General features: G+C 37.8%; 1 protein-coding gene across 1 annotated transcript; it reads right to left on the bottom strand.

Annotated features, from left to right (window-relative positions):
- Positions 1-1,441: 1,441 nt before the first annotated feature.
- LOC134573147 (myosin-4-like) lies at positions 1,442-13,154 on the bottom strand. The gene is made up of 39 exons (XM_063432675.1): positions 12,948-13,154; positions 12,716-12,859; positions 12,148-12,304; positions 12,029-12,056; positions 11,824-11,938; positions 11,380-11,472; positions 11,221-11,284; positions 11,035-11,133; positions 10,724-10,827; positions 10,494-10,632; positions 10,233-10,351; positions 9,998-10,147; positions 9,738-9,908; positions 9,342-9,648; positions 9,182-9,246; positions 8,951-9,038; positions 8,732-8,849; positions 8,438-8,561; positions 8,213-8,349; positions 7,874-8,129; positions 7,543-7,785; positions 7,285-7,461; positions 7,035-7,180; positions 6,843-6,933; positions 6,372-6,761; positions 6,159-6,285; positions 5,608-5,726; positions 5,215-5,411; positions 4,944-5,127; positions 4,280-4,445; positions 3,759-3,883; positions 3,352-3,660; positions 3,013-3,216; positions 2,792-2,917; positions 2,536-2,706; positions 2,343-2,447; positions 2,074-2,169; positions 1,807-1,938; positions 1,442-1,587 (listed from the first exon to the last, which is right to left on the bottom strand). The coding sequence occupies exons 1-39, from the start codon at positions 13,146-13,148 to the stop codon at positions 1,570-1,572; spliced, it is 5,805 nt and encodes a 1,934-aa protein (XP_063288745.1). The 5' UTR covers positions 13,149-13,154; the 3' UTR covers positions 1,442-1,569.
- Between the last annotated feature and the right edge of the window lie 726 nt (positions 13,155-13,880).

Here is a 13,880-nt window from a genome sequence, read left to right as displayed (position 1 = left end):
GGGGGGAAATCAAGGATACGCATTTTTTTTTTACCTCTATAGTTCCTTTAAGTGTCTGCATGGATATGGGACTGGAAAGTTGTTCACATGACTAATTAACCCCTTAACCCCTTAAGGACCAAACTTCTGGAATAAAAGGGAATCATGACATGTCACACATGTCATGTGTCCTTACGGGGTTAAAGGGGAACGGTATCTTCTGAATGTTACATTGTTGAATAAAACATTGAAAATCAGTGATAACTTGTGTTAACCTTGTACATGTAATACTGCATTTCCTTTTAAATGTATAGGAATGATTTGGCAAATTGCATCACAATCAAGTTTTAGTCCAAAGCATATATTGTAAAGTAGACAAACTGTGTTTAAAGGGACCCTATAGTCATCAAAACCACTTTAGTTTAATGAAGCAGTTTTGGTGTATACATTATGTCCCTGTAGTCTCACTGCTCAATTGTCTGCCATTTAGGAGTTAAATCACTTTGTTTATGCACCCTAGTCACACCTTTCTATATGTGATTTGCACAGCCTTCCTAAACACTTCCTGTAAAGAGTCATCTAATGTTTACACTTTCTTTATTGCAAATTCTGTTTAATTTTGAATTTCCGATCTCCTGCTCTGTCAATAGCTTGCTAAAACCTGCAGGAACCTCCTGTGTGTGATTAAAATTCAATTTACAGAGCAGGAGATAGAGAAACAATTAAAGTAGTTACATCTGTTTTTATGCAAGATATGCCAGTCACAGCCAGGGGAGGTGTGTCAAGGGCTGCATAAGTCGAAACAAAAGTGATCTAACTCCTAAACGACTAAATGGCTGTGAATTGAGCAGTGACTCTTCAGAGGTATGATCTATACACAAAAACTGCCTTATTAAGATAAAAATGTTTGTTGGCTATAGTGTCCCTTTAATTTAGCCTCTTCTCTGTATGCTCTCTCTATGCTGATTGCCAGCTTCTAACAATGATTGAGTGGGAGCTAAAAGGGAGGCACCCAGTTGTAGGATCAAGAGTTGTGGACTCCTACAATTCATTTTGTTTTTCAGACTTTACAGGTATATATTTGCTAAGTATAGGAATACGTAAGCTTAATATTAAAAATCAACAAATCACTTTTCATGTTTACAGCTAACAAATATTTTTTTAAAGGTAAATGAACTAATAGGCAACCTTCGGCACTCCAGATGTTGTGGAATACATCCCCCATAATGCTCTTACACCCATAATGCTGGCAAAGCATCATGGGAGGTGTAGTCTAAAACATCTGGAGTGCCGAAGATTGCCTATGCCTGAACTAATATATATATATTTTTAAACTGTGAATTATATTCTTAGTCCAGTCAAATATTATAAAGCCATTCACACCTTACGTAATATGTGATAGATTACGGATGTAATATATTTGTTATATCAATCTATTTCAAATAAGTAACGTGACCACATATTTGAAAATTCAAATACATCATTTATTTAGGGGAAGGTAGGGAACGGGGTTGGAGGTAAGGTGCTACAAAAGAAAGTAGAAAAATTCACATTTTGCAAGTTTTTCCCTTTTCAGTCATTCAAACTTCTTCACTCCTGCCCTTCTTTCTGTAAGATGAATGAGATATTGATTAAACCATCTGCAGCTATAATCCACGGTTATGCTCTTGAGTTATATATCCCCCTTCATTAAAAAGCGTGATAATGCCAGTTTAGAGAATACTTCTTCATCCATAAAGGGCATTTAGAGTGAAAAACAATATCTAAAAGTAAACTGATCATGATGGAAAAATTGTATTACGCGTTACTTAGAGCTAGTGCCAATACCTTGCCAATATCACGGCTCTTAGCTCTGAGCTTGTTCACTTGAGACTCGGCAATGTCAGCTCTCTCCTCAGCTTCTTCCAGCTCATGCTGGACCTTCCTGAACCGACCCAAGTGAGAGTTGGCTTGTTCCTCCTGAAACATAAGAATACACGAGGAATGATTAACAGCAAAGTATATAAAAACAGATGACCACTACTTAGGGGAAACAGGGTATTCTACTTGGACTTTGTTTGGCTACAAACAAGAAATCATTGGGTTTGTACTTACAGATTCCTCAGCCTGTCTCTTGTAGGCCTTTACTTTCAGCTGCAGTTTGTCCACCAGATCCTGCAATCTTAGGACATTTTTCCTGTCTTCTTCAGTCTGAAAGAGGAGAAACATTTTTACAGAGTTATTTTACAAAGATTTTTACAGAGATTATGGCATTAATTATTGTAATATTGTTTTTCAAGTAATATATGTAATCTACACTTTATATATTTCTTCTTTTTGACCAGTGCCTTTAAATTCTCATACATATAAGAATAATACTTTACCTGGTAAGTTAACTCCTTCAGTCTCCTTTCGTATTTGCGGACACCTTTCACTGCCTCAACTCCACGCTTCTGTTCATTATCGAGTTCGTTCTCTAGTTCTCGAACCTGGAGATCACATTAGCAGAATACAGATTATTATTTTGCCATTTCTAAATTCAACCTCATTCACCACTGCCCTGTGATTTGTACGTACTCTGGACTCAAGCTTCTGGAGCTGCTTCTTGCCGCCCTTCAGTGCTAGCTGCTCAGCTTCATCCAGACGATGCTGCAGATCCTTCACAGTTAGCTCAAGGTTCTTCTTCATTCTCTCCAAGTGAGAGCTGGTGTCCTGCTCCTTCTTCAGTTCCTCTGCCATCAGAGCAGCCTTTGGAAAAATATTCAAGAAGTGAATAACAAAGCAAAAAAAAAAAACAATCCGATCATAAAGTAAGAATGTGGGACAAACATACATCGGTGATGGCCTTCTTGGCTTTGTCATCAGCATTTCTTGATTCTTGGATAGCTTCCTCAGCTTCACTCTGGAGCTGAGCAATGTCAGACTCAAGCTTCTTCTTGGTGTTGATGAGGCTGGTGTTCTGACGGGGTAAAAATATAGTGTATTTAATATTCCATCTATTTAGACACATTCTATCAATGCACATTGAATTTGTTTCCATTCTATGTACTTTACCTGTGAGTGCAGAAGTTGGACGCGTTCACTTGTATCCAGGAGCTCTTGTTCTGCAACCTTACGAGATCTCTCTGTTTGTTCCAGAGCAGACCTGTGCTCTTCAAGTTCAGCCAGCAGCAGGTTGGTTCTACGTTCAATTACGGCCAGCTGTTCCTTTAGATCTTCCTGTCCTCTGACTGTATCATCCAGCTGAAGCTGGGTATCCTAAGAGCGATAAAGCAAAATATGTGTTCAAGCTGTTATATATTATGGACAATATTCTAGATATCTCATTTTACGAACCAACAGCTCTAAAAATAATACATATTAATATAGTTGTGTGAGGTGCTCCTGAGATACCTTCAATTGTGCCTGCACATTGCGGAGCTGTTTCTGTGCCTCTGCAGCCTGGCGGTTGGCGTGGCTGAGCTGGATTTCAAGTTCATTCAAGTCTCCTTCCATCTTCTTCTTCAGTCTCAGAGCATCATTCCTGCTTCTGATCTCAGAGTCCAGTGTGCTTTGCAGGGTATCGACAGCTCTCTGAGAGTTCCTCTTCAGCTGTTCAATCTCTTCATCCTTCTCTGCAACTTTCCTGTCCACCTCAGATTTTATTTGGTTCAATTCCAGCTGAACACGGAGGATCTTAGCTTCTTCGTGTTCCAAAGATCCCTATTAGAAATACATATGTATCGTTGGTTGTTTAATAGTATCCCTTCACACGGCAATATTGGTTGCAGATATTTTATTACTTTATTTCATGCACATACCTCTGCTTCCTCCAGGGCAGCCTGTAGGTCACTCTTTTCCTGCTCAACTAGCTTCCTGGACTTCTCCAGTTCGTTAATGGATTTACTAGATTCACTGACCTGTTCAGTGAGATCTGAGATCTCCTCTAGAAAAGTAATGGACAAATATTTATTCAGATTTTGCTCCACAGTGACTGGTATTTAAGTTTATTGTAAGTTCTGCGGAAATTCAGCAGTACTAATATGTATGAAGTTGGGATCTGTTGTGACACAAGTACTATAGCAGGACAAAATACAATAGGAAGAGATTTAGGAGACATAAAGGTCCTATTTGATACATAAAATGATATAATCTCATCATAGTTTAGTCATTTGCAGAAATGCCCCTACCATAGTTCCACTTGTTGCATATGTGCTTATTTAGTTGCCATCTGTATAGCTATACTATTTTTTATACTAGAACATTTGGTTAGATTAATTTTAAGAATTATTCAATAGTTAGCAATGTCTCCTGCAAACTAACGTAATATAGATAAACCTACGTTGCAAGTTCTTGTTTTCACGTTTCAAGGTCTCAACTTGTTCCAAGGCCTCCTCATAAGCATTCTTTAGCTTAAAGATATCGGTGCTCAGGCCACGGGATTCTTTCTGAGCAGCCTCCAGCTCAGCCTGACCCTCTTCGTATTTCTGCTTCCATTCTACCAGGACCTATTATATTAATAAAGAATGATTGTAATCCACACATGCTAAACCAATTAGGAACAGGCAATAGTTATGCCACAAGCCAGACAAACACGGGCACCAAGACATAACTGATGGTTAGAATCAGTCCCAGGAGGTGACCCAGTACATAAAAAATAGCGATATGAGGAGTTGTGCAATGACACGGACATATGTAGCAAACATTGTATGTGCAACTGCAGGACCTGTAATGTGTGTTGTCCCAGTTAATAGCTGTTATTTAACCAAATCACCTTGTAATGTACATTTCTACTGCATGTATATCATAATGTGGAATTACTTATTTAAAAAACAATAAAAACAAATATGTAAAAAAAAATTAAAAAAAAAGAATGATTGTAAAGCGCTATGGAGTATGATGGTGCTATATAAATAATAAAATAATAATAATAATAATAATAATGTGTTAATATTTGGGGAAAAAATTGTTGTTAGGAAATTTAGGAATTTGTTTTCAATATCTACCTTGTCGAAGTTCCTCTGCTTCTTGTCTAGAGCAGCTGCAGCACTGTTGGCTCTCTCAACGTCCACCATCAGGTCCTCTACCTCAGACTGTAGCCTCTGCTTGGTTTTTTCCAGGGAGCCACATTTAGAGTTCACTGCCTCTACCTGTTCCTCAGCATCCTGCAAGCGCTGAGCAAGTTTCTTCCTATAAGGACATTGAAGGTGGTATTTAAGGTCATTATTCAAAGCGTGATCACATTGCTTATATTGAGTTTATTAAGAGGGAGCATACTTGGCCTCTTCCAGTTCCTCCGTGCGCTGAATGGCATCAGTTTCATATTTGGTCCTCCATTGTGCAACTTCACCATTTGCTTTGGACAAAGAGCGCTGAAGTTCAGCCTTGGCCTCTTGTTCCTCTTCATATTGTTCACGGAGCAAGTCGTTGTCATGGCGGGAGGATTGGAGGGCGTGAGCCAGGGCATTCTTAGCCTGAGAAATATAGTAAGAATATATGAAACAGAATACTCATGCTGAGGGTTTGTAAACTAATGTAATATAGCATGTGATATTTTTATATATTGTTTGAATGACTCAATGACACTTTTAATATAATATCCTGTAGAAATAAATCAAAGATTAGTAAACACTCATATTCAGAAGCCCTAACAGTTCTAAGATGGTTTACCTTTGATTCCTCCTCAAGTTGTCTCTTGAGTTCCTCCACTTGTTGTGTAAAGCCTTGCTTTCCTCTTGAGAGTTGTGAAATTAGAGATTCCCTCTCTTCAACCTGACGAGTAAGCTCACCTAGAATGAATGAGAAATCCATGCAATTTTATGTTTTTAGGTAAATTGATGTATGTTTGTTTTGTAAATATTAGAATTACATTTTTTGAAAGATTGCATTTCCATTTTAGTTTTAGGCTTCATGATATATACTTGGATAACATGTATATCTTATGTCCTTTGTAAAATATCGTGAATAAGGAAAAAAAGATAAAGTAGTTGTGCATGACTGTGTAAGGTAAAATTTGATATATTTTTCCTTTGCTATTGTAGGATATATTCGCTGAACCAAAAATGCAAAATTCAGACAAATAGCAAAGGTGTCACAATTTTAGCTCTAATTACTCAATTTAGTTTACAATTTGCAACTATTTGTTATGTATTCATTTAACTCATTTCGGTTTGATTTGCTTTAAAATCTTTCTATATCCTTCCATTAATTTTTCTGCATACCATTCTCTGTTTGGAATCGAGCCTTTTGGGCAGAGAGGTCGTTGAGAAGACGTTGAAGTTCATCATCCCTTGCCTTTACTTCACTGAGTTGGTCTTCAAGCACACGGTTCACTTTTTCAAGGTTGGCCTAGAAGGACAATTAGTAATATTATAGTTTGCACAGTTACAGATCAGTAAAAAATATGAAGTGTTCCTACCTAACCACTTATGTACCTTTGATTTGGAGACATTTTCAAGATTGCTGGCAAGATCATCAATCTCCATTTTCAGCTCACTCTTCTCCTTCTCCAGCTTCTGCTTAACACGTTGTAGGTTATCTATTTGTTCCCCAAGTTCAGCAACACTATCAGCATGCTTCTTGCGCAGGGTTGAGGAAGTAGCTTCATTCTGAAGGGTAGCTTCCTCCAAGTCACGTCTCAGTTTCTGGAACTCGGCTTCACGCTTCTTGTTCAGCTCAATTTGAGCAGAGGTAGCACCTCCGGCCTCTTCAAGCCTCTCACTGATCTCTTCAAGTTCTCTGGAGAGATCAGCCCTCTGTTTCTCAACCCTGGCCCGAGCTGCACGTTCTGCCTCAATTTCCTCCTCAAGTTCTTCAATACGAGCCTAGAACACCAGAATTAAATGTTGTAGAGGAAAGACACTGTAGCTCATAGCATTACGAAACTGACTTGCAAAAAAACTTACCTGAAGTTCCTTGATCTTCTTCTGTATCTGAGATCCCAGGGACTGCTCATCTTCTATCTTCGATTGAAGCTGGTTAATTTCAAAGTCCTTCCTGTGTTTTAACAACAGAAAATAAAATAACTTTAGTCAAGCAGTTATAGACAAATAGGTCTTAAAACCAAAGAAACACAAACATTAACAAGAAAGACGAACTTCTTGAGTTTTTCATCAGTTTGTTGCTTGTCATTTTCAAGATCCATGACAGTTTCCTGGGACAGCTTCAGATCACCCTCAAGCTTCCTCTTGGCTCTCTCCAGATCAAGACGGAGTTTCTTTTCTTGTTCTAGAGATCCTTCAAGCTATAAGGAGAGATAAATTATGGTGTATTACAATGGTTACAAGGAAATAGCGAGTCAATGTTTTATAACATATTGTAGGAAGTACCATTTCCACATGTACTTACGTCATCTACTTGCTGTTCTAGCTTAGTCTTGGCTTTTGACAAAGTGTTGACTTTGTCCTCTTCAGCTTGCAGGTCATCAAGTGTTTGCTGGTGAGTCTCTTGAAGAGCTTTCTTCTCCTTGCTAACTCTGGACACATTTTCATCAAGGGATGCAAGTTCCTCGGTGAGGTTTTTAACCTAAATGTAAAGCATAAATTGTGATTCAAAATACATTAAGCATTAGGTAACATAAAAGTGTATCCTCCTCAGACTTCACACCTTGTTTTCAGTAGCATGTTTTTCCTTTTCTACTTTGGCCAATGTAAGCTCCAAATCATCAATATCTTTCTTGAGCTCAGAACATTCATCCTCTAGTTTCCTCTTTTTGGCAGTAAGTTCAGCATTGCTTTCCTCTTCATCTTCAAGTCTCTCTGTGAGCTCCTTGATTTTAGATTCCAATTGGATTTTGTTCTTGATGAGGCCTTCACATCTTTCCTCTGCATCAGCCAGAGTCTCACCTTCCTGTTTTGAAAGTATAATGCATTTTTAAAATATTTTATTTTGACTTTATAGTTTTAGACATACTCTGTTTATATTTGCATCTTCTTACCGACTGAACTTGCAGGAGCAAATCATTCTTCTCCTGAAGCAGGGAAACCATTTTCTCTTCCAGATCTTTCTTCTTGGCTTCTGACTTTATCAAGGCTTCCTTGGTCTTCTCAAACTCTTCCTTTATGTTTGCCATTTCCTTTTCAGTCTCAGCACTCTTCAGGAGTGGTTTGATCTTGAAATACAGTTTCATCCAAGGCCAGTGTTTGACATTCATGAATGACCTGAGATTGTACTGGATGACGAAGACTGCTTCCCTGTGTAAAAGATTTACAGACGATGAGTCTTTATTCTAAAACAAAGCTCTTCATTCACACTTTTTTGATAATATTATATAAACCTTCTCTCAATCATCTTCTGGAACTCAGTTCTCATCAAGAAACCTCTGCAACGAGCTTGAGTGCAAGTAATAAGTTGTGCCAACTTTTCATCTCTCATCTCTTCCAGGGTACCGAGAAGACCAGCTTTGAAGAACACCTGCAAAGGAGAAAAAACCATTATAAAAATCTCTAAAACGTCAATATATATATATAAATTGGTCCCTAATGTTCCAGTTTCTTCATACCTTGGTGTGGCCAAATTTATACTGAGTGTGATCGACATCAATGGAGCCCAGAAGTTTCTCAGAAGCCTTCTTGCTGTCAATAAACTGCCCATCTGGAATAGCGCTGGCATTTAACACTTTGTAACTTTATAAAAGTAAAAAAAAAAAAGAGTAAATTCAAGGCAAATGTTACACTTTAAAAAAATAAATTTAGAAAGGTTTTTTTGTTGTTGTTTTGTTTTTAGGAGATATGTGTAAAACAAATATTTATGCAATTAATCTATGACTTAAGTTGAGGTAATTAATTAAATATACCGTTGTTTGAAGTCACCATAGAGGATTCTGCTGGGGAATCCTTTTCTGCAAATTCTAATACCCTCCAACACACCGTTACATCTCAACTGGTGGATGATCAGATGGTTTTCCATGGTACCTGATGGGGTGAACAATCAGTCAGGGTTTAAGGTAGACAACATCCCAACAGTGAAAACACTGTTCTCTTATTATATAAATACATTCAGAATGGAGCTTTACCTGGAGTTTTGGTCTCATTAGGGATCAAACAACGCACAAAATGTGGGTGAGTGCTTCTCAAGGTGCTCATCAGCTTGTTCAGATTTTCCTGAAACAGATAAGGAAAATATTGAATTCAATGTGACTTCTGTTGTGTAAACTGGGGTAGAAGAAAAGCTACATGTGTTATGAAAAAATAAAACTCGTAAATGTCGAGATTTGTTTAAAATAAACAATAAAAAATGTACATACCCTGAACAAAGCAGACACCGTCTGGAAGGAGCCTCCCTTCTTCTTCTTTCCACTCTTTGCACCATCTATTATTTAAGGGTAATGGGAGCTACGTGTTAAACTAATAAACGATAATGAGGAAGCAGTGAGTAGTTTTGCATGAAACATTTTTAATACCCACCATCAACAGCAGCATAGCTGGAGTAGAGTAAGGATAACAGTTTCATTGAAGACTTCTGGTAGAGCTGAACAACAGAGTCGTTCAGTGGGTCCTTGTTCTTGTCAAGCCAGCCACTGATGTTGTAATCCACAGTACCAGCATAGTGGACCAGAGAAAAGTGAGCTTCAGCCTTTCCTTTGCCAGGCTTGGGCTTCTCAAAGTTCTTGCACTTGCCAAGATGCTGTTCATACAGTTTGTTCTTGAAGGATGTGTCAGTGGCCTTGGGGAACATGCACTCCTCTTCAAGGATTGAGAAGATGCCCATGGGCTGAAAATGTAGATATCAGTGAGAATTTCATACATCCTTAACCTGTGTTACCACAGCACAATTTGACTGCTTTCAATTTTGGAACCCACCTTCTCAATAAGTTCAATGCAGGCAGCCAGATCCATACCAAAGTCAATGAACTCCCAGTCAATGCCTTCTTTCTTGTATTCTTCCTGTTCCAGAACGAACATGTGGTGGTTGAAGAACTGCTGCAGTTTCTCATTGGTGAAGTTGATGCAGAGCTGTTCCAAGCTGTTGAACTGCAGATGACAGAAGGGGGTTGAATAAAATGTGCTTGGTACAGTTATAAAAAGATATTTGACAAAGTTATAAATAAATGTTCACTTACATCAAAGATTTCAAAACCAGCGATATCCAGCACACCAATAAAGAACTGTCTTGGCTGTTTGGTGTCCAACTGTTGGTTGATACGTGTGACCATCCACAAGAACAGCTTCTCATACACTGACTTGCACAGAGCACCAACTGAGTTGTTAACCTGAAGGGAACAGATATAGCATAAGCCTCTGCACATAACTACAGACACCTTAACAATAATAACTGAACACTGGAGACATAATTACCTGTGGGACAGTCTGTCCTTTGGTAACATATTCATTGCCAACCTTTACTCTTGGGTAGCACAGAGCTTTCAGCAGATCAGCAGAGTTCAAACCCATCAAATATGCGATTTTGTCAGCAACTGCAAGTTGACAATACAAATAATTGTATGCATATATTGGACAACAGTTTTATCCATGTTAAGCAGACATTAGGTTTCTAATTAATATCAGTATCAGTTGTACTGACTACTGAAATTCTTTCACTGAACACTGAAGACAAACCTTCAGTGCCTTCAGGCTCGGCCTGCTCTTCTCTCTGTTTTTGCTTGAACTTCATGTTGCTATGGTGCATGCCTGCTCCTGTAAGTTTGTAGATGCCAATCTTTTCTTCTGCGGTGAAACCCAGGACATCAATGGCCGTCTGTAGGATGAGAAAGGCAGTTTGAGATTGAAACCAGCATTTAGAACACCGTTAGAATTTTGCTGCTCTTCTCTACAACGTAAGAACTTACATCAGTGGCCAACAATTCCTCTTCATCATCAATACTCTTCACAGCAATCTCTCCCTGGCTAATGGATGGATAGTCGTATGGGTTGGTTGTGATCAGAAGTGTTTCTAGAGAAAAAGACATGTAGCATATTAGTAAAAATGTGTAAAAAAATTAAACATTATACATGCAATATCTTTAACATGGATTTAAAAGTTTTAAATGTCTGATTTATATATTTTCAGGTGTGTTATATTCTGTCACTGTAAATATGGAACCAAATCACAACCTGGTTCTGTGTTCATTGGAGAAATAAAAAAAAGTTGTTTAATTACCAACAATTTCTGGTTTCTTGTTTGTCATGATCTGATAGAAGATATGGTAGCTTCTTTCAGCAGACAGCTGGAAGGTGACTCTAGATTTCTCCAGTAGATCTGTTCAAATAAAAGCCAATATAAGAAATATAATATATCACATTTATAAATAGTTAAAGATAAATTAATTTGCAATATGTTCCTTACATGTTTCAATATCAGCTGAAGACAGTTTTCCGGTGGTGCCGAAGTGGATTCTGATGAATTTACCCTAAGCACCATAGTGAGAGTTTAGTAAACTTGGTAACAAATGGGGAAACATGTAGATGATAACATGAATATGGCTATTGCCTAACAAAAACTTACAAAACGAGAAGAGTTGTCATTTCTCACGGTCTTGGCATTACCGAAAGCTTCTAGCAGAGGGTTAGCCTCAATGATTTGATCTTCTAGATTGCCCTGTCAAACGTGAGTAAAATTTGTTCAGTTGGTGAAATTTGTATTTGGACATTAATCTCTTATTCTTCACATGAAATAGAAACTAAGCATTATGCATAGATGTAATAAAAACTATAGTGAAAACTGTGCTGGCTCTTGTTCTGGATTGGCAGATTATTTGTTTTTGGATATGTGGAAGGTTTTTGTATATATTTTCAACCTAATTAACTATATATGAATACAAGTCTAACAAGCAAGTGACTTCTCAGTAGCGTTATACCAATGGATAGAAAAGAATGTACAGCACGTCAGATATGTTTTGATCTTTTTGGCCCTTTAAGTATGCATTAATAATACCAATAGCTGGGTTACCTTCAAGCTGTTAGCTGGGCCCTTTTTCTTGCCTTGATCTCCAATAGCGGCAATTGTTGCAAAATACTGGATGACACGTTTCGTGTTCACAGTCTTTCCGGCACCGGATTCTCCACTGTGGATAAAGAAGGTTAAAATATAGTACGTCTAGAAAAGCTGAAGAAATAGCTAGAACTTGAGAGATACAATGACAATAAATACTTACGTAATCAGGACAGACTGATTTTCACGATCTGCAAACAAGAGATGGGGATTATTAATAAAATTCATAGTATTATGTGTTGAGAAAATAAGTCTGTTACAAAGAGGAAAAAGGGCACGTACCTGTCAACATGAACTGATAAGCGTTATCAGAGATGGAGAAGATGTGAGGTGGGGCTTCCATACGTTTCTTCCCTCTGTAACCAGCAACCACCTCAGGGTTGTACACTGGGAGCCACTTGTAGGGGTTCACAGTGACGCAGAAAAGGCCAGAGTAGGTCTAAACGGACAACAAAACAAGTAGCATCAATGTATATGTCAAGAGGACTACTAAGGATTAGGCATCTTTTCACAAAAGCATCGGTAAATATTTTACTCTAAAGCTGATTAATCATTTTGATGTGTTCTAAGTGGAACTGAGTAGGTTTAGGGAACCTATTTCTAACTCCAGAGATGGATTTTTGCTATACACAACAAATGGCATATAAATTCGAATTTTTTAATTTAAACGTTTGATGATGTAAAGTTGTGTCGTTGTGATATATCTATGTCACTCTTGTTTTGTCATTTCTCTTCCATTGATTTTGTAGGAAGTGCACACTATCTACTCAAACTGTTTGTCTGGTATTTCTACGCAAGATTGATACTGTCAAACACTTCTACGGACTATGAAGAAAGAGACCAAACTTACGTAGATCATCCATGCTGCATAACGTTCTTTGAGGTTATACAACACAGAAGCTTCATTCAGATGGGTCATCATGGCCATGTCTTCAATTTTGTCGTACTTTGGGGGATTTTGGGGGTAAACTTGCGCGTCTTTTACAGTTACAGTCTAGAAGAAAAAGAGACATATTTCAGTTTAGTTCACAATTCAAAGTAATTAGCAGGTGGTATGATAAGTATTAGGATTTTATATTTACCTTTCCATCATCGGTTTTCACTGTGATTTTGCCACTTTCACGAGCTGTGACTAGACCTTTCACATACAGCTCTTTCGGGTCATCTACGAAGCAGGTGTTCTTGGCATCGAATGGCTTGTTCTGAGCTTCCAATCGTTCTTTGTCAGATTTACGGAGAAACTGTGCAGCCTCTCCGAAACAGGCCATCTCCCCGTCACCCATGGTTGCTGGTGACTGCAAAATACAAAAGCATACTTTATTACATGCATTATGGCTACAATACATCATTCATATTTAAATAAACTCACTATTATTATTTTTATGTATCTCAGTAAATTAAACTCTAATTTGCCTTGACATGCAATAAAATATTACAGAGTTAAATATCCCCTCATCAGCCGTATTGATTTCCATCCTTACAAAGTGGAAAAATGTATTTAGTATTGAAGCACTCTTTTTACAAAAACTGATGAAAACAGCATAATTCTTAGGAGAAATAAGCCTAAAATCTTAGGTTCACACAAATATAAGCGTTTAAGGTGGAGGCCATGCATGGCTATTTCCGATACATGCATTATTGCTACAGAGAAACGATTATGGAGGAAAATTATTATAATCCTGAAGGGTCTACTTCATGATTTTCAGGGAATCAATGGTCAAATTTAGACCTATGCACACTACTCTTGGCATGTCTTGGATAGTGGTTTATCAGCAAAACAGTGAGATTTTGACAAAACGGCAAGTTCACTACCAAGTTTTGTAATACAATAAAAATTTGTATTTAAAAACTCTCCCACTCAGCTGTTACTGTTTAGTTAATGTTTAAATGTTGCAAGCTGGTTGTTAATAAGTGGATGAGTATTCATTTCACTCCCCATGACTGTTAGCTTTTCTCTGCTGGTTGAATTGATGATGAGTGGGCTCTAAATTCTGAATTAAAAATCCGGTAAATTG

This window comes from Pelobates fuscus, chromosome 9, assembly GCF_036172605.1.
Source record: "Pelobates fuscus isolate aPelFus1 chromosome 9, aPelFus1.pri, whole genome shotgun sequence".
Lineage (NCBI taxonomy): Eukaryota > Metazoa > Chordata > Amphibia > Anura > Pelobatidae > Pelobates > Pelobates fuscus.
The sequence above is the reverse complement of the archived record's forward strand: the minus strand, read 5'-3'. Positions and strand labels throughout refer to the sequence as shown.

What these genes read in the sequence shown, in the direction of transcription:
- LOC134573147 (XM_063432675.1), bottom strand. Translation starts at nt 13,148, where the DNA reads ATGGGTGACGGGGAGATGGCCTGTTTCGGAGAGGCTGCACAGTTTCTC. An exon ending in CGGTGTCTGCTTTGTTCAGG is followed by an intron (nt 9,039 to 9,181) that starts GTATGTACATTT and finishes TATCTGTTTCAG; the next exon opens with GAAAATCTGAACAAGCTGAT. An exon ending in AGAGACAGGCTGAGGAATCT is followed by an intron (nt 1,939 to 2,073) that starts GTAAGTACAAAC and finishes CTTATGTTTCAG; the next exon opens with GAGGAACAAGCCAACTCTCA.